Source organism: Falco naumanni, chromosome 2 (genome assembly GCF_017639655.2).
Source record: "Falco naumanni isolate bFalNau1 chromosome 2, bFalNau1.pat, whole genome shotgun sequence".
NCBI classification, from domain to species: domain Eukaryota; kingdom Metazoa; phylum Chordata; class Aves; order Falconiformes; family Falconidae; genus Falco; species Falco naumanni.
This window is the reverse complement of record NC_054055.1, coordinates 13,009,786-13,037,778: the sequence shown is the minus strand read 5'-3', so window position 1 is coordinate 13,037,778 and position 27,993 is coordinate 13,009,786. Positions and strand designations below refer to the sequence as shown.

Below are 27,993 nucleotides of genomic sequence, written 5' to 3'. Positions count from 1 at the left end.
GTCATGAATGCTCACTCCTAATCCATATCTGAGGGCAGTTCTACACTTAGCTCTTAACAATAAACATTTGAACACTTAACAGTAGTAAAATAAGAAAGCATATATTCCAGCAAGGTAGATTAAAAAATAAAGCCAAATTTTGAGGACTACAACGGAGGCAACTTCAGTCTTTCCGCTTAGAGTTTGCCAAAAAGCTTTTGCTTTCAAGGATAGCAAAGGGTTAGATATAATAAAAAAACTTATTAAAAGCATGAATATTCACTGTGAAACCTTGACCTGAGCTTGTTTGTCTTTACGTCTAAACAGAGGCCCCAACATTTATGTCTTCCCATGCCACACACCCATATTAAACATTAACTCAGGGTAAGTGATATCCATCCTTCACAAATGAGGCAACACGCCAAAGGCAAGAATAGAGTTCAAATCTTTCCATCTTTAGGTGTAAGGTCTAGTAATCGTGGTTTTAATTTCTAATAATCATGACTTTCATTTGAGGTGTTTCTAAGCACTAGACACCAACTTTATGATGGAATTTGCTAGAAATTTCACATTCTTAATGTCAGAATCTCTGAAATTGTGTATCCCTGATGCTGCAAGAAAGAAAATCCCAGACCGTGTGCCAATTTGACACAAAGAGAAACAGTTCTTCCTGATCCTAAACAGACCTGTCAGATCTCTGCATCCTGAAAGATATTTCCTCCCTGCTGATAAGAAGAGCAAAGCAATTTTTAATAAAACAGGCGAACTTAGATATGGACTGTAGGGACAAGAAAGCAAGCAGTTGCTTCCATTCTTCCTGCCCAATAAGATATTATTAAGAGCATTATTAACAACACAGTGCTGTTTATGCTGCAATTTTATTATGCATCTCATGGTATTTGGTGGTCTTTAAAAGAGTCTTAATGTAAGGTGTCTGATTGACATCCTCGGACTCAGTCCAATCTTAAATCAATTTTTTCCTTCTTTTTAAGTAAAATTTGTCTAGTTCTGACACCATGAAAACTTGGAAACGTGTTGCACTTTTTTCACTCCAGTGTTTGAAAAACATACATGAGAGATGTATATTATTTTGCAGTTTTAATAGAATTTTAAACCTTCCATAATCTCATGCTTTTTTTAAGAATTTGAAATTTGAATATTTATATTTAGTGATATCATGATATCAATAAGAGCTTAAGCAGTTGTCTGAATATTTTTTTATAATAGTACAGGATTCATATTGAGTCTGATCATAAAAACACACTCAAAATACAATACTTCCATAAATAACTTTTCCCTTCAATAAGAAATAGCAAGCCTTTTCCATATAGCATGATTTATTTGTGCTTTCACAAATGCAGATAACTTTGGATACAATTAAATTTTTCATGTCAGCTGATTTGGCATTTGCATTACAGTCGTTTCATGAATTTTAATTTTTTTCCATTCCAAGTAAAACTACTGAAATAGCTTATTTGAAGTATATCAAATACAAAGGTTGATTTTTATTTTTCTTATTTTAGATTATTATGTCATGCAATGAAAGACCATATAGTGCGTGTTGCAAATGAAGCAGAATTTATTTTGAACCGACAAAGGGCTGAAGACGTCCACAAGCATGCTGAGTTTGAGGTAAGCCTGAGAGTTGGTGCATTTCTGTTTCTCTGTTTTCACTCAGTTGTCACCTAAACTTTAACCCCATACAATAAAGATATTTTTTTTCTTCCAAGAAAGAAATTTACATTGGAGGCATTTTAAAACCAGTTTTTAAAAGCTTTGGTAAATGTCAAACACAAGGAATGGGTTTAATTTCTCATCTCACTGAAATTCATGAAAACATTTACAGCTTGAAGAAATCCCTTAATCAGAATGTCTAAACTGATATGGCAGACCCTTAAGTTCACAAAGAATTTTTCTGATTTATTGCAAATAGTGATGCAATTCACATTAGTAATGATTTTTGTTGGATTTTACCAACACTGTATATGAGTTCAGTAAGAAAGAAAAGCAATTAAAACACTTAAGGCTCTTCACAAAAAGTAAGAAATAGAAATGTTTTGTTAAACAGAATTAGTATTTTAAGATAATTTTGTTAGAACATTTTGCATTTTGAAGCGCATGAGAACATTTACTTCCTATAATTTATATATTGAAATATAATATTGCATCTTTCTTGCCAGTTAGACATCATTAACTATTAACAGTAAAATTGTGTTTAAAATGTCTATTCTTCTTACATACTGGAAGAAGTAACAGAGCAGCTGACTCTTTAATGTCTGTAATTCTTCTTCCTAAAAGCAGTCAACATTCAGTTACTTCTTCATCAATAAGTGTTACAGTATACTATTTAAATTACGTTGCTTGAAAATGAAACAAATATGCAAAAAAGCTATTTTTAAAGTGTGTTTAGTTTAACAAGTTTTTTGTTATTTCTTCAGTATTATTTTTGTTCATATTTAAAACAAGGTCATACAAAAGTGGTGGAGTTGAAATTTCATTTTTTATATAAATTTATCAAATATGTTTTTGCACTTTTATGGCGCTTTATACAATGTTACAGTATTACTGTTTTTTATTATTTACAAACCTACCTGTCTTTACATACATTTGTGTATATGGAATTATGTATGCACAAAGATACATTTCCACATATTATAATGTGCAAGTGACCTAACATTAGGATTAAGAGAGACTGACTTAGTATTGATGATAATAAATAGCTGTATCAATTTATTCATCTGTCAGAAAATGTCAACAAGCACCTGGTGGCTAGAAATAGGATCCAGTAATCTTAGTTTTGATGAGGTTTTTATCTCCTTGAAACAGCTCTATCAAATGTGCACTTTGATGTACTAGTTCCTGTGCTCCTTGACCTAGCTGAAAAGTGTGAGACACAGAGATATCTGTTGTCATTTTGAATACACATAACCTTTACTTCATTTTGTCAGAGCAGACAGCAGACACTTGTCATATGGGATTGCAACAACTTTATTACCAAGCATATACTGGATATTTTGAACTTAGATAAAATCACATTTACAATTAAGTGTTTGTCAGACTGAAGTTTCATATTGCCTCAACAATAAATAACATTTGATATTTATCAAAGCATCATCCAGTAACCTAAGATGACAACAGAAGATTGAGTTATCTGCTCTTTGAAGAATACATTGAGGTATAAGATCTGTCAGAATTCTAGACAAAATGAAAATATTCAATTAACTTCCAGCTTCTGTTAGCAAATAGGATTTAGAATATTAACTAAATTCCCTAAAGGAATAGCCTTAAGTCAGTCTTATTGTCTGGTAAAGAATCCAACACATTTTTCATATATGAAAATTTTCATTATATTTGTCACATGAAAAACTTCAGCTACACATTTTAGATGAGTAAGATAAACTCGGCAAGTCATAAAAGAAAATTATGAAATGTACCCTGTGTTAAACATGAAACTCATATGTACTTAAATAAGGTGATGGTTAAAGTCTGAAAGAATGTTTTATATATTGTCTTTAATAATGGTAGCTATATAACTGAACATTTTATTATTCATCCTACTTGAAAGTAGTAGGGACAAAGAGATTTCTGGTAGTTTTCTGTTGCATAATTGTAAATCTGTCATTTTGTTTTAATAAGCTGTATTGGTGTATGTTCTGGGGTTTAGTACATGTTAATCATTGCTCTCAGCCAGAGAAGTGAGTGGCTATTTTATTTTTACCTTTTAAACTTTAATTGAATCGTTATGGGTGAAATGATTTGCCCCAAGCTGCACCAAGTTACTGTGTCTCCTGCATAGCGGGGAGGCCATGGTCCAGCATCTACATTTTATCCTGTGACTCCAGTTGCAGTCAGGGCCAGGGAAATTCCTCCTAGAGTGGGTGCTTCACAGTTAACTTTCATTTTGTTAACCTTGGTAATTGTTCAGGAAGAAAAATGAAAATTTAATTTTACTGTCCAATGAGCTGGTGAAATATTAACCTCATTACTAAGGCACATCATTGTACTAATTGGTGCTTCCCTGTACAAGAAGATAAATTGAAAAATGAATTAACCCTTTATGAATTAGTGTAATGATTGTTCTTTTCCAGATAGATTACTTAAAATAATGGCTGTAACACAGTGGAAAGGCCACTGTTAAAATCTTACTGAATGCCAATGTGATCTGTACTGAAAAGGTAGTGTGCAGAAAGATGAAGAATAAACTACAGTTTAGTATGAGGTTACCTTAATTTTCATTGCTCTTTTCAATACTCAAAAATAGGATTCTATTCAGCACTGTACTACAGCACTGTTGGTTAAATGTTCTAAAATGATGCACAATAACTGTGCATGCAAAAATGTCTCTCAAAAGGTGATTTTAAAATTAACTGTTTTGAGAATAATCTAGCCTTTGTAATTTATACCTAGAAAATGATCCTATTATGGATTTATTTTAATTAGCATGGCTACATTTGCTTTGGTTAGACATTTTGAAAGGATCTCTACTAGGAGGCGAAATTGAATTTGAACATAACATGATTTTGAGAAAAGAAATGGAAAAATTACGTTGTGCTTATTATACATAAAGGAAGGATTTATCAAAACTTTTAGTTTTACGCTATAGAGTTTTGACAGTTTTAGAAACAAATTTGCATGAAGGTCAATAACCATGGTGTTTTTTTCAGAAAGAATTCTCTCTTAAAGGAAACATGATGAGAACATTAGACATTTTTCAGTTTAAAAGATGAGCAATTTTTTTAACCATCGGAGTTTTTTAAAAGTGGTAGTATGTTATGAATTTTTTTCACGTTATGATATGAAATAGAAAATATACTCCTTTTGTATTTAAAGGAATTTCTCTTTGGTATCCATAATAATACAATTACCAAATGGCTTTAAAATTTTGGGGTTTATTGCAATTTAAAAATCAAAACCACTGTACATAATTTTTTCATATATATTACGCTATATATTTATACCTGTATTTCGTACCTGAGAACACATGAAACTTTTACAACTTTTAAAGTTTAAATGAAAAGACCAACTTTTAAGGCATATCTATGGTCATAAATACATGCACGGAGATGTGTAGCTAAATGTTTTTAATTGCAATTCCTTAATTGCAATTTAATTGCAATTGTCTTTGCTCTTGCTATTTCAATTTTACATGTTCTCAGTGCTTTTTCATGGATAATATATAGTAGTAGAACCGTTTCAGTCTAATGGTGTGTCCTATTCCTTTCAAAAGTATTATAATGAATTCTTGTCATATTTGAAGAGTTTTAGTAAGGCAATTCTAAATAGCCTATCTTTTATGAAGTGGATATTCTTTCATTCCTAGTCGCAGTGTGCTCAGTATGCTGCTGACAGAAGAGAGGAGGAGAAGATGTGTGATCATCTCATCAGTGCTGCCAAGCATCGAGATCACGTTACAGCCAATCAGCTGAAACAGAAGATACTCAACATCCTAACAAATAAGCATGGTGCCTGGGGAGCTGTTTCTCACAGGTAAGATGCAGTTGTTAAATGCATGGGTTTTAAGTGTTTCTTCCAAAGTTTAAGAGAAGTGGTCATTGTACAACTGAAATATGAACATATTAAGAGCTAGTGTTGCTAAAAATGTTTTCTCTGTTAGTCCTTTCTTCAACTGGTTCTCAAAGAGTCTTCTTTGCTAAAGATTTACAGATCAAACTTCCTTTATAGACTGAAAACATAATATTTTACCATATTTTAAATCAATTGGAACAGGTATTTGTTGACTATAATGCAGTTTTACTGTTCGTATATTGGTAGCTTTTGAGGCTCCTACCGGTATTAGAATCTGAGTGAAGTGTTGTGAATGAGGTATTGAGAGAAGTCGAGATTTCCATGTAGACGTCAGCAGAGGAAGCCTGAAATAAAGGAGAGAGAGTCAAAATGATTTGCCTAGCTGTATAGGGTAAGTCAGTGTTAGAATAACCAGCAGAATCATGTCACTTGAGTTGCTGCCTAATGCTTTCTTCTGTTTATAGCTTTTTCTGTGCAAGTAATGAACAGGTAAGATCCACTGGTAAATCTTAATTCTCCTACAACAAAACAGTAGTCAGTGCCAGCCATGCACAGTCAGGCTATGTATGCTTAAATCAAATTTTACTTAATTATACCATGTGTAAAGCTGAACATAACCTAAGTGCAGCTCAAGTCTGCAGGTACTCCTGTTGAAAAAATAATTTAAAAAAGAAAAAAAGATCCAAAATATATAATTCTACTGTATGTGACTGATATTGTAGTATTTGAGGGTTTAATTGGGGCTGTATTGAGTCTAGCTTTTAGAGTTCGTTCTATTCAACATATTTATTAAATTAAATTAATTCAATTTATTAATAATAAATTAAACATTTTCACGTATGCTGCCAAAAACCAGAGCCTTGCTCTTCTGAATCATAAAAACAGCCAGTGGCTAAGGTGCTGACCCTCATGTGGAAGGCTTGAGCTGAAATTGCTCCTTTCCTTCTTTCAGAGCAAGGTCTTGAACGTGGGTCTGTCATGTGAGTGCCCTGTCTGCAAAGCTAGAGACTGCCAAGTCTGTCTCTTTGTGCATTCTAGCCAGAAATACTTGATTATTTATTCAGAGTGGAACAGCTCAAAGAAGACAAATGAAGGAAGTTCTGCTTCCAAATATCCAAATTTTTACAGCTTGATTTTTCTACTTAAATCCTGTTTAAGTCTGCTCTGAATCAGAGCAGAACACAAAGTTCCATTTTAGCTCTGAAAAACTTCTTCAGTGAAAATCTAGTTGAGACTGCTAGATTAATATAAAAACTTTTCTATAGATGAACATTTTCTTTCAAAAAATCTATTTGGATTTAACTTGAATATATATGTAGGTTTTTAGCCTATTAGAAAGGTGTCCAAGCAATACATTTGACACATCACATCAGTAATATTTAATAAATACCACATATACTGTTCATTCCTTTTGCATTTCTGTCTAGTTGATTCTTGAAGATATTTTTCAAGTTCATCATCCTTATATCTTTCAAAGAAATCACTGTTTCCTCAGTGACGATAGAGACGGTTTGCTTTCTTAAGGTGCTAGAAAGTGTGGAAATTCAGTCTTACAGAAACTCAGTAGTCTTAACACCAGAAGCATTCTGGTGGAAATTAAAAAAAAAAAATCACAAAAAGGAGATTGTGGCATGGTTAATTCATAACAGCTTTAGTCAATAATGGGTGCTTATGTTTATCTCTAGTTAAAGCTTAAAGCTGTGTACCTGGAGACTTGACCCTGATGAAAACAAGTGCAATTTTCAGTCCTTTTAACCTCTTTTGATTTTTTTAATAATGTTGCTCAAATTTGTGAGTGGCTGCAGACACTTTGCAGGCTTAAGCCAGATCCTGGTCACTAATTTCTTCAGGAGACCATCTCATCTTTGGGCCAGATAACTTTCCTCTCCTGGATTGTTGATGGCATCCTAAACGGCAACAGACCACTGCTGCAGCTTTTTTTGCTCGTCAGTCCATGATAGTTTTTGATGGGCCATGAAGCAGCTTGACACCTGTGACAAACCTATCAAATTTCTTACATCAAGCAAAAGGAACTCTTATTTTATTCCTGTCATGCCACTTCCCCAGTGTCTCTACTTCTCAATTACTTGCAATGTTGCTTTCCCATTTTGGCACTCGTGGTGTTAGGTGCAGCTGTTGCCCTGATTGTATTTTAGCTGCAGGCTGCTGTTTAACCTGAGAAAGGGAGCATGGTGACAGCAGCACAAGGTCTCCAAGTGGGGCTCCCCATTTGCAGGAACTGATCAGGAAGCAAATAGCCTTGCACTGCAGGTCTTACCATGTGTGCCGTGGCAGCTGTGTGATCCACCACCCAAGTGTACCTTCTGTCATGAGACCTAGCGGACTGTGAATGGAAAGGCCTAGGATGGCAGCAAGTAGGGGGAGATGCCCAGTGGGAGAACCTTGGAGCCTTGTTAAGGACCGAGGTCACTGGTTCTGAGTGGGCAGGTTTAAAAGGCTTCAAGTGCAGAACATAGAGAGGGGTCTCATTAAACTGCTTAGGCACAGAAGGCAGAAACTGTTGTTAATTAGGTAGTTCCTGCAATATTCTTTCTATGATGGAAATTGAGATGGGTTCTAAAGTTGTACATAACTGGTCTTGGCCAGCAGGAGACACAACAAGCCTCCAGTCTCCGTTTTTAATTGCTGACACACAGTTACAGCATTAGCAGTCTCTTTATAAACCGATGCTTCTCTGTGCCCGGGAGATACAGCCTGACTGGAATACACTTACTTACAAAAAAAACCACCAGGCTGACACTCCAGACCTCTAGACCTCTGTAGTGACTCCACCACTTCTGTCAGGGAGAGGGTTCCCAGTTCCGAAGGCACACTGCTGGTCTCCTGCCTACATCGGGAGATGGAGACCGTTTATTGAAATGGCGAATTACAGAGAACCGTTCCCAGGCCCAGAAGGGGCAGGGGAAGAAATAGGCAACCACTCCCACATGATAAATACTTGGGCAATAGCAATACCTTTTGACGTCCAAAATGGTAAGATAGGTAAGAAACTATTTGGAGGGGGCGGTGACTGCGATTCTTAAAAGTTTCAGTTCTCTATCACATAAATGATCTGCAGCTACTGATTTGCTGATAATTGCAGCATCTAATACATATATATGTGGGGTTTATTATCTCTTTTCAAGGTAAAGAACAATTTCTAAATTTTTCAAATAGATGCTCATGTTATAAAATACTAAGGGCTCATTTTGTGAAATGTGACCCAGCTGCAGAGAAAATTTTTCCTTGTGTTTGTGGCTCAACGCATTGGTTTGTAAGCTTCCCCAGCTTTTGTGTCTGCGTGTACTGTTTTTGCAGAAACCAGCAACCAGCTTTTACTGTGTTTAAACTGTAGGTGCCACATAGTTTACTCTTTGTTCATTAAGAAACAGAGACTATTAAGAAACATAAAAACTTAGCACTGGGAGGAAAAACAAAAGGTCTGATGAATTGAATTCTATAGTATTTGTGAATTATTAATTTTAAACATATCATAAAAGTCTCAAAATGATTGAAGAAACAAGAATGAAGTTGAATGGTGTAAGTCAAGAAAAAAACAAATAAAACTTTCAGTTCTAAGTTAGATTATAGTTACATAGAGATAGTTGAATTTAAAATAACATAAAATCATAGGTGACTTGCATTTCAATTACCTTCTTAATTAGCCATTAATTTATGAAGGAGAAATTAATTACATGCTAGTGTTCCACCACTTGAATAGATGCCTACAAACACAGTAACATTGTACAACCTCTCCCTGTCCATACATTAATCAGTACAGTTTGCGTTGGTCTGAGAACCTGTTAACTCTTTCATCTCCTTTCTAAAAATGGTAAATAATGGTTTTGAAAAAAACTTGATTTTGTATATTGTTTATCAGTGTTAACTTCTTTCCCCCTTCAGAAATATTTTCTCTTCACCTCTTGAAGTGAAGACTAAAGTTCTTTTGCTCAATTTCTTGCAGATGTGAGGATCAGCTCCTCTAAAACACAAGGAAATTATTGAATTATCTTATTTTCTCCTTCATATCTCAGACAAAGAATAATAGATTTCAAAATAAATCTCGTTAGTTTGTTACAAAACCTGTTTGTGCCCTTATACCAAACTAATTATGTTTTCCTCATTTTGGCACTTTTAGGCGTCTTCATAATAGCTTACCCTAAACATACTGGTTTTCTCTTTTTTAATTTCAGCGTTCTACCAAAATTAGAATTCTACAGGTTTTTCCCATTCAGATGAGAAACTGTTGAGTTGGTTATTTCTTTGATGCATTGCCACTTATTCAGAGTGAATATGCAACATCCTATTTCCTTGAACTCAGGAAGAATCAAACAGGGTGTTTCATAGCTTAGCGTTCAAAGCTTCTTTAAGTCAGCACTTACCCTTAGCTTTTTTCAGGGTTATAGTCTTCATGTCACAACATATGCTTCCTTCTGTCTTCTCTGTCAGCTTCATATGGTGCTTCTCTTCCTCCCCATCTGCTTCTCTCCCCATACAGATCTTTCTTAAAAAAAAAAAAAAAAAAGTTTTGTGAAACCTGTCTGTACACACAGTTCAAATTCTTTCTCAGCTATATGCATGTTGTGTTTGAGGCCATAATCTGTTACCATGTTTATTTGGAGTATTCTCCTATTTCAGCTTCTTGGTTTAATCAGACATCTCAATTTTTCTAAAACTGTGTTCAAGAATATTATGTATATATAGCTCTACCTTACAGTTTCTATAGGTTTAGAGCAATCTAGGGCAATACAAAGGGTTTTGAATTCCAGTTTGTGTTCTAAATCTAGATATGAAATACTTGTCATAGATATTTTCACATTATCAGTTTTGAAATACACAAGAGGATTACTATAATGAGAAAAATGACATTTAAAAATGCGCCTTGCTTCTCTTGCTTTCCATGATTTGATGAAGGAGGTTCCACCTACGTTAAAGCAGCTTTACCAAATAGCAAGTATACAAGGGCTTTTTCTGTAAATCCATCTTTGGTTAAACTAGACACCCATAACAAATTAATCATTCATGGTGGAGGGCAGAGCTGTCAAACTCATTCTGTGGTGAAGACCAAATTCGTCTGAGGAGACAGGCTGGAAATAAAAAGTTTTTTGCCAGACAGCTAGTTTTGCCTCTCGCTACAGCATGTGCTTCTGCAAAGACTGGGTTGTGCTGGGGGCCAGTGGGGGGGTGAGTGCGGAAAGAGAACTCCCCCGTTCTGAGCCTATGGGGCTTGGCAGTTAAATAAGTTGATTCTGGGACAGTGCTGCTTCTAAACCAAGTGTTTCCAGTTTACAGCAGGGAAGACCAGAACACAGGAATTTAGTAAGAAGGAGTTTCCTTTACAGCCAGCCTTTGGCATGCTCTGACTCCATCTTTATACTAGCTGCTGTCTTGGGGAGTTCAGAGAGATACAGCCTATCCTGTCCCCCACTGCAGATCTGTTTCATCTGGTTTAGCTATTCATGCATTTCTGGCTCATTTTAACTGCTAGACATAAATTACAAAGGGAGCTTTAGCACAGTGGAAAAGGTGGAGGACCAGATCCTGCCTACTGGATCCCAAAGCGTGTTTGACATGCCCATTGTCAGAGGGCCTGTTAAGATTCTGCATTCTTCCACATATTCTGGAAGAAGTTCTTATGAATTTTCTGTGTTTTTGGAATTGGTGGAATCTATTCTTCTTTGCAGAATAGATCCTTGATCTGATGGAACTGCATATTTTTCAGCTCATTCATTAGTTATCCCGCTTGCAAGTTCCAAATACTTAGTTCTGAGATCATTTCATCACAAAAAAAACCCATTAAGAAAATACTTTTCTGTCTTCTGTTGTTTTTACCTAACTGCACTACTTGAGATACTTTGAGATCAGCAAATGTGTCAGCATTATTCACTTTTTAGGTCCAGTATTACTCATCCTTCTGAAGCAGGATTGAAACATAAATTTGAGACTGTTTTTCTAATCTGATCACTCTTTTGTAGTATTTGAGTATTTCAGTCTCCTTAGCTTTCTTGCTATGCTTTCAGCATTGTGCTGCTCCTGCTGCTCTGCATGCATGATATTACACCCCCTACCCACTGCGCACCCTTTTCCTTTCAGCCTCCCTAGTTGCTTACCGCTGCGATGGAAGGCGGAGACTATCTGAATGAGCTTTTGCCAGTGGTGCTGTGGCATTTGACAAGCACAATGGAAAAAGGGGGATAGAAGCATTGTGTCCTTTTCTAATTATAGGAAGTTAGATGTAGAATGTTATTTGAAGCATAGAGATACCCACCAAGAAAGGAGTATTGTATAACCGGAGATGGGCTGTATGAGTGAGTGCACAGTTTGCTTACGTGAGATTTATTCCGTTCTGTATATGTGTGAGGTTACTCAATTGTTTTGAACTGTTGTGCTGTTCACTATGAATTATTTTTTTTCCAGAGCTGGAAGAAACCTCCAAAGAAAAGATTTTCTTTGGAAAGAGGTAGTGTTTTCCAATGTTGGGAAAAGCATGGAAAGACTTGTTTATCTGTAGGAAGTACAGTACCTTGTATTTCATATTAAAGAAGGAAGGCTTCTGCATTTTTTCACATTATTAGTTTTGCAGTAAGAGAATTATTTCTTCTTCTTTACTCTGTTTTTTCAACTTCTTTTCAATATGTTCTCTATTTCTGCCTAAAATTTGGTTTTCCCCTTTTGCTTCATGGCAAACACAAAGAGGAAAGTTTTGCCAATGTTGTTTTTCTTTAAGCTTTAGAAACAACAGATCTTTAGATGTCAGTAGAGTATTTAACTGAATCAGCAATCAGACTACAATTCCAAATTGCATACAGTCAACTTACTATCAATATCTTTATTGTAGGAGTAACAAGAACGTTTGAAGTATACATTTATTAAGAGAAAGGCCAGCCTTAATGGAGAGGGACTTCTGCTACTTCTTAAGTCTAGCCATGGAGCTGGCACGTGCATATGCAGCCAGCCATTCATCTTCCAGGACACCAATCACAAGAACAGCTGTAATGGTTCAGACCAGAGGTCCATCTAGTAACCTATCTTCAGCTGTAAGTGAATGCTTAAGAAACAGAAAGAGAGGACAAGTAGACATGATAAGTCCATCTAATACTCAGACTCTTTGAATTTTCAACTCAGGATTTCCTGAGGACTCTTAATTTCAGTCACTCTTGATTTTGAAGTTTCCACATCTCAGTAGGGCTTCAAAGTCCATCTGCCTTTCTTCATATTTTTCTCCTAGTTCCTGCAGAGGAAACAGCCTCTACAGTGGATATCAGCAGGCTGCACTAACTGTTGCTGGTATTAGACAATGTTTCTAGGACCCGTGCTCCTTCTTTCCTTGCCTCCAATTTAGATAGAAGTAGAAACTCAGTAGAAAACATGAGGGAAGAATTTCTCATGATTCTCACTTTTTCTCCCGTGTCTATTTAGTAATACCTGTGCCATATAGTAGTGGATTTCCCATCTTCTTTATACGAATAGCAAAGAATAAAAAAGGAGCAAAAGCCATAGAGAAGAAGATGCTGTAGTTCAATGTTTCTAAGAAGGCCTTTTTTCCTCACGAATGAAAATTACAGTAAGCTGTTGTAGCATGATTACACTCCAGGATTCTTTCTCATGTGATGTTTCATGTAGATTACAGAGGATGAATGCAAAGCCATAGAAAGTGGTTTTCTCCAAGAGAAACATCTATAGTGTTTTGACAGACTTCTTAGACATTTTTGTTGGAAACATCAGAAATACGAAGTTTAACCAGAAGTGAAAACCCAGTGGAGCCATTTTTATTCCCCTCCTCTCAAAACTTTAATGTGCTTTGGACATTTTTATTGGAAATATATTCATGTCCAACCATTTGTTTATAAAATAATTCGAGGTTTTCAGAGTAGGGTCTGGAAAGGAACTGGAGATAAAATCATCCTCAGGCACTGGGGCAGGTATAGTCTAGAACATCCCTATCACATGCTTTGCATGCCCTTTTCATGGAGGGAGGGAGTAGAAATCTGCAAACACCTTAGAAAACCTGTTCTATGTCTTTGATAGCTTTATAGTTGAATTTGCATATGCATTATAGGATCATTTTCTTTGCTACAAATTAAATTAAGTATACCTGGTTTTATACCTAGCCCTTCTCAAAGTCTTTGGAAGCTGATACTGTCCTTTCAGGCTGTTGACTTCCAGACTAGACAAACACAAATTTTTCAGTCTTTCTTTGCTGATTATCTTATTAAACATTAATTTTATTTTATGAATTATAAAATTAATATTAAATATTAAATTACCTATATCTTGTATAATGCTGCTGTCTTGCCTTAGATTCCTTGCAGTTTGCTTACATCTTCCTTAGAATGAGGTACTGCGATCTGGGCACCTGATGGCAGGTGAGCCCTCAATGCACAACTCAATTCGTTTCACACTATAGCTTCACTGATGCTAAATCCTAGCATCTAAAATAAACATCCTAAAATAAGATTGTAGGCTCAGTCAGTACTTGCAGGAACCACTTTGCAGGCTGTCACTCCCTTCTACTAGTTGGAAATCACTTCCTGCTTTGTATCTGTACTTCTAATTGTTTTTAAGACTGTTGTCTCTCTCTGTTGTCTTATATATTTTAGACTTTTAAAAATAATTTTGCATTATTACTCTCCTGTGCTATGCTTACAATTCTCACAGCTTGTTGTCACCTCAAGTTTTACTGTGGATTTTCTCTGATTCTTCGTCCAAGTTGGTAATTAAAAGTTCAATACAGCAGAATTTACAAAACAATCCACACAGTCTCCCGCTTGAAAAAAATTCCTACTCTGGTCATGAACCTTTGATACTCATAAAAAAAAAAAATCCAAGTTTTAACCATTCATGGATTCCTTTAATTGTTAGATATTTCTCTTAGTCTGTGTGAACAGTAAGTACTCTTGTGTTATAAAATCACTCTGATTATGCTGTAGAAGAATAATAAATAAGTAAATAAATAATAAATAAATAAAATGGCAAAGTTGTAAAGGAAATTGTTCATAATAAAACTACATTACTATTTTTAGATTAATTACTGATTGATAAATCCTTCTAGGATCCTTACATGTGTCAAAGGTAAACATTAGTTTAAAGTTTAAAAACATTTAGTGGATGTTTTCCCCCTTTTAAGACCACATAACATTATTTTCCAGTAATCTGGAATCACACTTCACGAATTTTCAGAGAACTGCTAAGCAAGTGGTCAGGAATTGCCGTCTGCTTTTTTTTTCTTCTTCTTTTTCTTGTTACATTTCCTTTTTGATTATGTGAGTTTATTAAAGAGATCTTGATTACAACCATAGCAGTGTTTTAGTATATTTTATCTTCCTTCCACATAGAATTATTTGGCATTGTATGTGTAATTTCAGTTTTAGAAATTGTGGCAAGTTTATTGTAATGGGGGATTATCCACCAATTTCCTGGAATTTTCTAAGTTTGGAGGATTTAAACTTGGTTGTTCTGTAGCTTTAACATCTTTCCTTGGAAATAGGAACTCCATTTCAGTGATTATTTTCATTCTAGATGTAATTCCTCTTAGGTATTCTGAAAAAAACTCGACCTAGTGAGAATCAAATCACATCTAAAATACCTTACTAAACTTAAGCTACTTTTCAACCTAGCATACACATGTGTACAAAACATCCATCTTTTTATAACTTTTTTTTTTTTAAGATCTGTTGTTTTAATAAATGAGTCCCTTACCACCAAATTTTGCGGTTTTTTCATTTAGTTGTTTAAAAAGACTAAATATCTCATGTGTCCATCCTCTTTCAGAGGTGTTGGTAGAGATTTTTCTGTTCTATCTCAAAGTGCAGTACTACCTTTTTTTCCCTTTTAACATTGCCTAGACTTTTAATAAATATGTTTCATGCCTGTTTCTGAACTTTGGAGGAAGTAAATATTATGTGCTAAACAAAAAGTATTTCTTTCTTGTTTTTCACAGGAACAAACACTATTTTGTCTTGGCAAGCTTCTGTGATACCATCCTAAGTTTTATCTTCTGGATACTAAGACTTCTTAGTTCCTGTATTTCCCATTTTCCTTATTGCCATGTATAATCAGCTAAGATATGTAATAGACTGATCCGTTTTTAATGTCTCCTCAGTTGTTTGGGTTTTTTTCCTCCCGCTCTTCCCCCCGGGGGGATAACAAAATCAACCTTCAACATGAGCTTTTTTCCCATTTTTGCTTCTCTGTGGTACAACATCATCCTCCTTCAAACTACTTCAGAGCTTTCCTAAGTCAATGCATCAATCATACAGGTCATCTGATGCTAAAAAGAAAATCTTATCTCTGTGTAGCATGTTTTTTATGTCAGCTGATAGTCCCATGTTTGAGGAAATCAAAGCTCTCCTCGCAGCGGTACCTGTTCTGTCCTTATCATGGCAGCCTTCATCTATCCGTACCTTCACCATCAAGCAGGAAGACTGTGCTTGTGCCTATTTCATTTTATCTCCTCTCACTCTGCAGTAATTTCTAATCTGCTTGGAGCCGTACCGTGCAGTATTACTACAGGGGAGTCACAGGCAAGCATGGGTGCAACTCCTGCTCCCAAGTGCTGCATAGGTCCTGTTTGCAGGTGTACAGCAGGAGCATGCTTTGTTGGGCACAGAGGCCAGCAACCAGAGCCTTGTCCCTTCCGTCTTACCTTAAGATAGCTTAGCAGGAGAGTTCCTTGGGTTTGGTGTTTCTGTATGCGCTTTGTTAGCACAGTCTGCATGCTCACAGGTACCAAACGGTGAAGGTCATCTTTAGACAATTCACTTTTCTGATTTCTGGAAAATATTCTCAGCAGACATTTCTCTGTCAATTTATCACTTCTGGGTTTGGGTTTTGGTTTTGTTTGTTTGATTGATTGATTTTGTGGGTTTTTTTAAGAGTGAACAAATAAGTTTGCACAGGTTTATTTTTGACTGAATCGGGAACAGCGTGTCTGTCAGATTTCACAGGACTTGGAGGTTGCTGTACTCACTTGTACTGCTTTCCTCATTTATAAAATAGACATGGGAATGCACGGGAAACTTCTAAAGAGTAATTAAATCATTCAAGTTGGTATTGAAAGTACTTTGTATGTTTGATTTCAGTACCTCTTTTTACATGGCTTGTATAGATGTCATACATTTGTTGTAGTATTTACTTTTTCTGTGTAACAGTTTTTTCTTAACCTGGAAGCTCTGGGTTTTTTCCACAGTAGTATCTGTTCACATAGAGATCTGATGTATATGTAGATATATTTCTTATACACTTACAGACATAAAATATCTGACGATGACAGATTGAAAGCTTCTCCCAATATTTGTGCTCCACAGTATATTGGTATCTGTTGTCAATAATATAGGCTGTCGGTTAGGTTGTAAAGCTCCATTGCACAAGAGTGTTATATTTTGAAGTCATCTGTCATAGATGTGTTGTAGAGATAGGAGACTATTTACGTTTATGGCATTTTAAGTAACTCAGTAAGACCCTTTAGAATATACAGAAAAGGCTTGTTTACTGTCATCACTGCTCACTTAATCCTGTGACCTTGACATGGTAGTATGCCCATAAAGCTCCCTGTGGGTAGTTCAATAAAATAGATGAACATCAGAGTCTAATGATTGTTTCAGCTTCGGGAATATACTGCCTTGTGCCAGAAGTATTTCTTAAACATTCAATAGCACTGAACCATTTAAAAACCCAATAATATAGAAAACTATGCAATTTTCTAGATTATTAGAAAATCCACAAAAAAATGCATGACACACATACTTCTGCTGTTCAATTTGAGAATGTTAACCATCATTTTAAAAATTATATATAATGTCAACAAACTAAAATTAAAATGAAATTATTTCTTAGAGTTTGTGTACTTATTTTTCACATTCCCAATGTTTTTTCTCTTCTATCCTGATAGCAAATTATATTTATTGGATGTGAATGCTTTTTGGTTTTGTTACAGTCACAATCTGAATCTAGGGAAGATTCTTGTGTAAGAAATTTGTTTTGATGATTTACTAGAAGTTACATTTGCACTAATTGTAGGAAGCAATAAAAACATACATAAAGAGGAAGCTAAATCTGATGTCTCTTAGGCCCAATTTAGAAATACTACTGAAGCCTTTGGGATAGTTTGCCATAAGAGGGCCTTAATTTTTATGCATAATGTATCTTGTGCTATGTGAAAACACGAAGGAAAGTAAAGCATGATTTATTTGCCTTATGGTGAGTAGAAACATTGTTTTTAATTATTAAAAAATGTTCATTTTTAATTTTTTTGATGTATAGACATACAAGTTTCCAATTTCTGAAAGCTGAAAACACATTATTTTCAGATGCATAGTAATCTTTTACACTGAATAGTAGCTCAACCTCTTGTGATTTCTTGAATAAAAAGTGAAAGTTGATGACAGGTTAATAGTAGAGAAAATTTATTTTGTGAACTTCAGACAGCATTTTCAGTGGTAGAATTTTATGCTGAACTGTTGAGTTAAAAATCTATGAAAATTAATTGACTGAAACCTGTCAGGAAAGAAGAGCAGCCAAGAGCAGGAGCGTGATGTGATACGTATCCATCAGAACAAAATGGAATCTGCTATCCTTTTCTGATTTAATCTCAATTAACACTGAAGCATGAGAGAAAATAAAAAATCACCCTACATTATTTTGCTAACTACCAGGCAAAGTGGAATAAGCAAAAAATAGTTTATTTCTTAATAGTCTTTCCATTTGAGATCATCATGAAGAATTTATGAAAATCTCTTGTTTGTATACTCTTAGAGGACCCAGAGAGACAAACTGTTTAATTGTTCCCCAACTATACGTTACTTTTCATTTTTAACAGTCTTGGAATTAAAAATGTAGGAAAAACTGTGATTGGAATCTTGTGGGAATGGCCATTAATTTCTCTGATAATGGCCTCAATGAAAACCATACCGTCTTAAATTTTAGCAAAGAAGGTTTTATAAAGGTTTGAGGCCTGATGAAATAAAAACAAAATATTAAAAGCAATATAAAAGATAGATTGGAATTTATGTACGATTCAGTAGTGTTGGAGGAATATTACCAATTTTCTTTAAAAACAAGGAAATTACTTTTTACATACAAATTGTGATTTTCCATTAGTGTAAAAGGTCCTTTAGCATATCAGATATATTCAGGCTTAGATTTTTACTTATTTTTGGACTAATGTTACTGTGTATGTTGCTGCCCTTGTTTGCTGATGAATATAATCTGTTTCCTGGAAATTAATAGACATGTTTGTTTCTGAATGAGCATCCAGTGGAGGCCATGTACATCAATTTTTCCAACCTGTGTGCTGCAGAAGCTAAATCTACAGGTCACATGCTGGCTTCTGACTGTGGTATACCTTGTATGTCTCCATCGTTTGATAATCTTTAGCTGAGCTATGAAAGGGTGTTATTGCCAACTGTGCAGGGAAGTTCAAAAGGTTCTGCTGGACAACACTACAACAGAGACCTTTTCTTGGGAATGTCCTATTCTGAAAGTACTAGAATAGCTCCTTTATTTCAGTGACAGTGACAAATTACTAAGGGCAGCTCTCTCAATGCAGTATTTATTTAGAGGATTCCACTTCTTTAAAAGGAATCAACAAATTCTCAATTTGTGTACACTAAAACAGAAAAAAAAAAGTCCTTCTAAATTTTTGTTTTCTACTTTTAGGTTTAAGAAAACATACTTACTTTTCCCCTTCTTTTGTTAAATTTAACTTTTCACAATCCCCACAGTAAAGTTGTAATGCTGCTGTTCTCTAAAAGACATAGATTCTCTAGGAAAAATGTAAATGTAAAAATGAAAAGGCCACAACGGACATTCCCATACAGAACTCCTACAGATTCCTGTTGTCATTCATGGTTTCCAAAACATTTACAAGATGTTAAATTACAAGCAGGTTTTGAGTAGCTTTTGGAAAATAATTTGGTTTCCTGGCTGCTGGCTTCTTAGGTTCTCCATTGACTCTAATACTCAGAAGTTTTTATTGTTGATTTTCTTCCCATACCCATCAGTATTACCAGTTGTAATTGTATGTAAATGTAAACCTCTTGTAAAGGCAAGACACATACTTTCTGCCAGTACTTTGTCAACCCTATTAGAAATTCATAGCTAATATCATCACAGACATCAGAGAACAGTAAAGGTCAGTGAATTATATAATTATGCATATAGCTGAATGATAATATCAGTTCAGAAGTTGCATTCACTTAGATACCTAGAGCAGATAAATTAAGGTAGGGAGAGGAAGATTTTCATACTGCCTGACAAATACTAACTGAGAAACAGCTGTAGGTGTGACTGAAGAGTCATTTTGTAGAACTTTTGAGTTTAGACCTGGCAGACAAACAAATTTTGAAGGATCTGGAAGCAGTGGTTGTTACTCCCAGTTTTTATTCTCATATGTATCAACAGTGAAACTATAAAGTATCAGTCAAGCATTTGTGTTTCTGTTTGAGTTGCCCGAATTTCAAACTAATAGCACCTTTTTTGATTATTTTGAGAGCAGAAAAGAAAGGGGTGAATCTTCTCCTTTTCTATAACCATGCTTAGCAGTCTTCACTTTGTTCTTCTGATAGTGAAAATGGGCAATCAGCAACAAAATCAAAAAAGTTTTACTAGTCCAACATCAGTGGAGAAACATTAAATGAATAATTTTCAGGAATTCCAGGAAGAACTAATTTCCTAAACTAAATTCTAAATTCTGATATGCCTTCACATTTTAGAGTTTGCATCAAGAAGCAAAACTTTTAAGGTCATTGCCTGAATTTATGAAGCAGGGACAGATTGCTGTTATATGCCAACGTTTAACTCTGTATTTACATTAAAAAAAATCCTTACTTTTTCTTTTCTAAACCAGCCAGCAATAATGAAGGGTGGACATGGTTTACAGGACTTATAGCTGTGGGGTCTGTGGCCATTTCCTCAGATTTCTCCCTAAACACAACTCTCAGTGCAATTTAGTTGAGAGCCAATTATGTGCCTCCATTTACATTATCTAGGTGTTGCCTACCAAAACTTTCCTGTAAACTTGGCTCAATGAAAAGTTTTTAAATTATACTGTACTGAATGTCATCAGTAGTTTTTACTCTCTGGTATACAGAAAACAAGGGAATTTAACATGCATAATTATCTGGATAGTTCATGTATTGAGATCAGGAATTAAGTACTGCAAAATGCTGTTTCATTTTGTGTACTGCATTAGGTGATTGTGTTTATGCATTTGTACCATAATATGAGTTAAGTCAGAGAGTATAGTTTTGAAGATTTTCTTCAGTGCTGTTGCTTAATGATTTTGAGGTTTGTGCTTTATTAATTTATTTGCATTTTCAGTCTTGCAAATTATATGCTCGGGCATATTTCTTAAGCAATTGAGTAATGCAGGAATATTTTGCATGTGATTTTGGGGGTGGCTGAGAGTTGTTTTTCTGTGGGTCAAGAAAGCAATAGGAGTGAAAAAATGATGTGTTATTTCCATGATGTAAATGTTCTGCAGCAGTAGCAGCAGCTGAGCAACTCACTGTTATTCAATGCTACATTAACTTTTCCATTAATGCTGCTGCTGTAAAATATGAAGCCCTTAAGCACTGTGAAGTTGCTGCCTGGTTTTTGTTCCTTTACATGGCTGCTGTATATTTGCATGTTACAACCATTATATGGATAATCACCATCATTACTTTTTAGAAGGTCATTCTCTTCTTGATGTGAATATGGTTAGATACAGAAAACCCTTATTAGAAGAAAAGGTCTTTAAACATACTTGCTACAAATGCTGTCTTTTTAGTTATTTGCTACTATGATTATATGATGGCGGCCCAAGTGTCAACAAGATATTTTGCTTCTAGGTTTTTCTTTCTCTCTTCATTAAATAAAAAACAAAACCAAAAATAACACAAGAAAACAAGCTAGAGACTACAAAAGAACTATTATTTCCCCTAAAAAAAATTAACAAAACAGTCCTGTTAGGGGGGAAATTATTTTTCAGAAATTCTTAAATGTTATTTTGCATTGAGATTAGTTATTGTTATGTTATAAACATAAACATATTTTCAAAATGCTGGGGGTTTTTTTAACTGAATAATATATGGAAATTGGAATTATGGTTATTCAAATTTCTTGTAATTTTAAATCTTTGTTGAAAATATATATATTTATGGGAATAGTGGATTTAATAAATGCCATTAACAAATCAGAGGAGCAATTCATGGCACTTCTAACCAAGACATACCAACTATTCCACCCACTCTCCCCTCCAGAATTCACAATACAGTTCATGTGGGAAAGCAAGATTCTTTCTTCAGCTATGAAAGTAGTCACTTTATGCCCTAAATAATGAAGTTATAATCTTGGTGGTGCCAGTGAGGAGACACCTCATCACTGAATAAATCATTTCAGTCTTTATCTACCTTGTTTTCCCCATCTGTAATATGTGAATTATGGTACTTTGCTAAAAGAGTGATTTGAGATCTGCTGATGGAAAAAAAAAAAAAAAAAAAAAAAAGCCCTTAAAATAGTACTTAATTAATACCTTATCTTAAGAGAAAGGTTTTTAATATTTTGTGCTGCTTTGCTTTATTTTTAAACACGCTTTAGTCATGTAGTTCTTTAGTGAGTTTTTGCTATGCCTCAGATTCACTGTGTTCACCATTTTAATGGTTAAAATTATCAGCATTTGAATCAGCATCAGCATCTGAACAATAACAGGATGGGTTTGTGTGATGGCTCATATAGAGTCCTTTCTAGCTGCATGTAGCCATTGCCATTGCACTTAAGATCTGTTTCTGGCTTTTTTGGAACAGGATGAAAAGGCACATCTGATTTGACTAACAAGTCTGATTTGACTTCCATATACAGTCGAATTGTTTTGTTTCTTTTCTGTGCATTTCTCTCCCACCTTTCTATCTTACATAATTTTTGTGATACTAATATCTTTTTTTCAAATTCAGGTATTTTGATGTTGTTGTTATTTGATTTCAGTTACACATAGGATGATTACTCTAGTATCCAAATGCTAGAAATAACATTCTGTATTCTGTAAATAGACAGACTATCCATATTGAGCCCTAAATCCACCAAAGAAATTCTGCCCTGGTTTCATGATACCACATCTACAAGAAACTTTAGAATTTATTATATTTTTTCCATTATGAAAATATTGCTTTTATTTCAGGAATTTCACTTACTTAGTGTTTAACTTAATCATTTAGGAATTTTTCACAGTCCTGTTTGGTAATCACTGATCTGAATGGCATTGTGTTACCAGCACATGTTCTGAGTGCACACTTACTAATCTGAACCCTCTTGGCTGTTGCTTGAATCTCATCCCTGCATTGTGTCCTTCCAACATAGTATTACGATTTTTCTCTTTTCTTTTTCATATGCTGCTGAAAAAATTTTTACACTTTTATCCAGGGTGTATTTCCTCCTAAAACCAGTTTGTTGTCCTTTTTGGTTTGATTCCCTGGCTGGATAGTGTATCTGTACTTACCAGCAGCAACGTGACACTCAGAAATGTTTGTGGTCTTGTTTAGGTAGCTCATATAGGGATGTTTTGGGAAAGAAGTGGGTAAATAAAGTGATTGTTTCAAACTGGTAAATTATTTTTAAGCTTTTTTTTTAATTGAATAAGGTACTCAGGATTGATGACATATTTTGGAACGAGAAAGGCTGTACAATTCAAAATTTTCTTACAAAACCACATGATTTTTTTAATAAATTCAATATTTGTATCAGTTTGAATGGGCTGTCATACAAATCAATAAACACGTATGAACAAAGTAACATAAAAATGTAGTATACTTTGAATGTTGAGGAACAGCATAGCTCTTAGATATCACAAAAAGCAGATTAGAAGACCCTAAGGTGGATAAACCCCAAAGTGTTTGTGTAAATAGTATTGTTGTGTAAATATAGGATAAAGATTTTTGTTTCATATAATACCTGCTTCCACTTTAAGAAATTGGTTTTTCTTTCATGTCTGGGAAAAAAAAATCTTCCTCCCTGAAGCATTAAGGTTCCAGGTTTGGGAAGCAACTTAGTGTAAAAATTTAATACTCACTATAACTGAATAATTTAAGTTGAAGTTCTAGTTTGTCCTTCTGTTCATTAAAACTGAAAAGAATCTCAAGATACTCGATGAAAAAAACCGAGGAAAGTTTTATGACCTTCCTGAATATGAATCCAGTTAAAGGATTAACAATGTAAGTCAGACTCTAAAATGAAAAGGCAAAAATATAATAGTAAAAATATTTTAACAGTGATTAGCTGTTATCTGGAAAAATAGATTTCATTTCACTCAGTAGAACACTATATTTTGTTGAGAATCAAAGTTTACAAAATAAATTTCAATATTTTTTAGTATAGCAGGTGATGAATGTTCTCCCACAGAGGTTATATCAGAAAATCAATATTTGTAAAATTGAAACAGTATAGGTTTGTATTGATCCATGTGGCTAAATCAAAATGAAAGGCTTTGTAACAGCTTTCTTAGACAGCCTGCTACCCGGTAATGGCAAACTATCAATTTTAGCTTTCCACTGATAAATCAGCTTGAAAATTGGATGTCAAATTTTTTTTTTTTTTACTGAAGTAGTGATTTTTTTCTTCCCTCTAACCTTTCTTGATGTGTTAGATTGGTTTATAAGACTAAGCTCTGCCTTTTTGAAAGCTGTTGTCAAAACTGACATTTAGATATATTTTGAAACAAAACCTAAACTCTTAAAGCCTAATTTTGTGTACTAGCTGGCTTGCTGGTAATCCTGTGTGTACGCTTCTGTGTAAACAAACATGAATATATGTTTAATACTGAAAATGACATTGATTTAATACTTTAGGTGTATAAATTTCTCTCTTTTCTGATCTCTGGAGTTCACAAAGGTCAGATCTTCAACTGCAGCTTTTAGAAACTAATGCTCCAGAAACTATTTTAGATTTCAGTGGTTAGGAAGATTGATTTTTCTGTAATTGACTGATTTTCTTTTTTATTTTGTGTTAAGTGAGACTTTATGAAATGATAACAAGAACATCAAGATAACAAGAAAACCTGCATGGTTGCTCGTTGTTTTTCATGCTGTAGAAAAGAGGATGCATTTGCTTTTACTCAGAAAATAGATAGCAAAATCCTTTATAATGGTGGGGAGAAACCCTTTAATCTGGGTCAAATGCAGTAGTGACAGTTGACCGTGCCATACCTTCATGTCTATACAGCAGAATATAAGTTAGCTCGAGTGGGTATTGATTGTGAAGTTTGCTGTTGTATAATTACTTTTGGCTGTAGAAAAATGTGGTGTGTATTGATCTAGATGGAAGCATTTGACCAGCAGTTTCCCTTGGCTAACAGTGAGTGTCATCTTTCAGCCATGATAAATGGTAACACTCCGGGTCAGCATAATTACTTAGTGGTGAAATGAACCTCCTGTACCCTTCTCCCTCTCACACCAAAGAACCACCGTAATCATCTTTATCTGAAAGCCATGATTTACTGAACTAACCAGCCCCTTAATAAAGTCCTTCCCTCCCTCCCCACAGTATGCACCCACTTTAATTGTGGGTCTGTACTTTTAAAAACTAAACTGTCCTGTTCTGAATCCACAGGTATGATTATTTTTTTCCCTTAACCCCTGTCAGTCGACCTAGACCTGCAGGAGGCCAGGTCTTGTGACAATCTTTTAATCTTTATGTTCAATGTTTATGTAGAAAAAGGAGAAAGATTAAGGTGTCCATCGTTTTGACACATTGGTTTTTAAGTCTTGGAATCAAATGTTATTAACACGCTGGTAAATTATTAGTGTACTGCAGTGAAAACTGCCGTATGAATTTATAGTCATAGCCCTTTTTATCTTACAGATAAATGTACGCTCTGTAAGTACTGTCTTTTGAGAACAGATGAGGATATCTTTTCTCGATATGCTGCTAGAACAGCTTCATTTATAATAATTTTGACACCGTGTTTAATAAGTTTTAAATGTAAGATTTTTTTTAAGTATTAGCCATTTTTCTGTTCACGTGTACGTCTAATAGGTGCCAAATGTTTTCAGCATAAAGAAATTTTATTTGTTGCTAGAAGAGAAAAACTATGATGATTTGTATTGTTTGGCACCTTTTTAATGGGGAGTTTTCAATTTGTTATCAATATTTCATTAAAACTTCGTAGCATGTTGTTGAAAATGGATTTGAGTTTACTTGCCAGTAGTGTAATATGGCCCTGGGGTAATGACTTTTTGTTAAGTAATGTTAGTTAAAGAAAATCTGGCAATAGTTTTAGATCATTTTAAGACAGCTGTGAAGGGTTTGGATAAAGGTCATTTTCAATGATTGTGCTTAGTTAAATAAATGTGAAGGGTTTCACAATGGGAATCTTGCTTTTCAGTGTGCTGTCATAAATTTCCCTTTAGCACATCTGGGAATATGAAGTAAAATGTAGTTGTTTCTGCCTTGAAGGCAATGTATTTTATATTTTCCTTGCTTTGTTTGTTTTCCCCTTATAATGCTGTTTATTCACATAACTAGAGTTCAGAGGTTTTACTTTGTCATAAATTAAATCTTCTGTTCTCTGACAGTTTCTGGGACCTGCTGGATATAATTTTCAAATGGTTGTAACTTGAAGATTTTTTGCTGTGATTTAGTCATTAAAAGTGTTAAATTTTCTGACAACTCAGCCTCTATTGTGACCCTGGTTCATTGCTTGCTCTCTCCCTTGGCCACAGCTGGCCTCTTGCTGTTCACAGCTGAAAAGTGAAATCAATGCTGGGTCTAACAAAATGCAGATGAAAGCCATTCTGATCATATATAGTCATTTCCCGTAATTTTATCAGCCTTCAGTTTCTTAAATGATCTCTGGAAATCATTGTTTGTTCATGTGAATACAATATCGAATTTTGTGATAAAATGTCCTGTCTTTCTGAAAAGTAATACTTTCTTAAGCGTTAGTAGTGATATACAGCTCACATTGCCATAGCACGACTTTTTTAAAATACAGTCTGCTCCTTCCCCTGTTCCCTCTTGAAGGGAAGCACTACGTATCAAAGCCCGTCAAAGAGCTGCTGGCTGAATGCTGCCGACTTTGAGCCTTTGGAATCTTGCGAATTGAGGTTTTTATGTTCTACAAGGCTCAGAGCTGGAAAGTAAGAACTCTTACCATGTGTCAATCCACGTTGCCATTGATCTCTCATCCTTTTTATTTTTATTTGAGCAAGAGTGGTAGGAAAGCTGTGTTGCAGTTAGAGGTGGCAGCATATGATGTAGCTTAATGCTCCAAAGGTCACGGAACTACAATGAGTTTGATGGAAAACAGCCTTTCTCCTTATTTTAAATGGTTCCTGCTTTGATTACAGGCATTTATTATAATTATCAAGAGATTAGTCTGTTGTTATAGAATCCTTGTAATGGAACCATTTAAAAGGAATATAATGGCAGTTTATTGGATTTTGCAAAGGAAAAGAGAGCAGATAAAGTGGTATTTTTAAAATTGATCAAATGCTGCCCTAAGCATACTGATTTTTTTCTTTGGTTTAACTTCACATTTCTTTTTTTCGGTTTTCTGTTAAATACTAAAGAAGTAACTTTTTCCAGATTTTGAAGATATTTTATTTATACATTTTCATCACAGTCTAACCCTGTGCAATTTAGTTATTAAAGACATTCCTCCCATAAATGATCTTAAGCTATACACATCACAGAATATGTACTGTCTTGTGCAGCTGCTCTGTGATTTTAATCCCTCCATTTTAAAAATGGCAACTAAAGAGTATTGTTGATCAAAAATAACATATAAAAGAAAATTCTATATTTCACCACTGAAGTGCAGCTAGGGTGATTTCTTTTTTATATTAGCAAAATACCATAATATTGATGAAACTTGGTAAATTTCTTTCATGTGTATATTCATTTCCCCTACTTAACTGTGTACAGTTGTATTTACTGCACTCACTCCAAAAGAATAAATGTTAAGATTATAAATCAATCATCTTCTTCAAATGTTAACAGAATACTGTGACCTGGCAGTGTATGTACGTACTAGATGACATTTTAAAAAATTAAAAGCTCATAAACTTAGGGGGGTTGGTACTAGGAACTGGTTTATATTTCAAGACCAATTAATTTCACAATATGTGTAAGTATGTCTTCTTTGTATGAACACCTTCAAAGGTCTGGGCCAAATCTACATTCTTCTAAGGAGTAATTACAGAGCCCAAGTCCTCCTGCTGAGAATGTACTGTTCTGTGCTCGTTAGATGGGCAATGGCATCAGTTACTTGGTACCGCTGTTAACCAGGGGACGAAAGTTAATTCACTGAAACTTAGTTGACACAGGGCTATTTTGAAGGCACTGGGGAATCAGCCCCAAAATAACAGTGGAAAACGATGTAACAGCAAACTACCAGAATCAGGTTACAAGTCTGCTACTCCAATATCTGTTGGCTGCCAGCAGAGGAGGCCTAGGGAGGAGTGTGGTATTTCCCAAGGTGACTTTATTGTGACACTCCCCCAGCGTATCCTCCCAGCT

The 27,993-nt window shown here is 34.8% G+C and overlaps 1 protein-coding gene across 6 annotated transcripts in view; it reads left to right on the top strand.

The window, feature by feature from the left end:
- NBEA (neurobeachin) overlaps positions 1-27,993 on the top strand; it is a 506,742-nt gene that overhangs the window by 274,766 nt on the left and 203,983 nt on the right. For all 6 annotated transcript variants that reach the window (XM_040584007.1, XM_040584004.1, XM_040584003.1 and 3 more), the window contains 2 exons: positions 1,503-1,611; positions 5,300-5,466. In XM_040584007.1, coding sequence (XP_040439941.1) covers positions 1,503-1,611; positions 5,300-5,466 — 276 coding nt within the window. The remainder of the gene's footprint in view (positions 1-1,502; positions 1,612-5,299; positions 5,467-27,993) is intronic.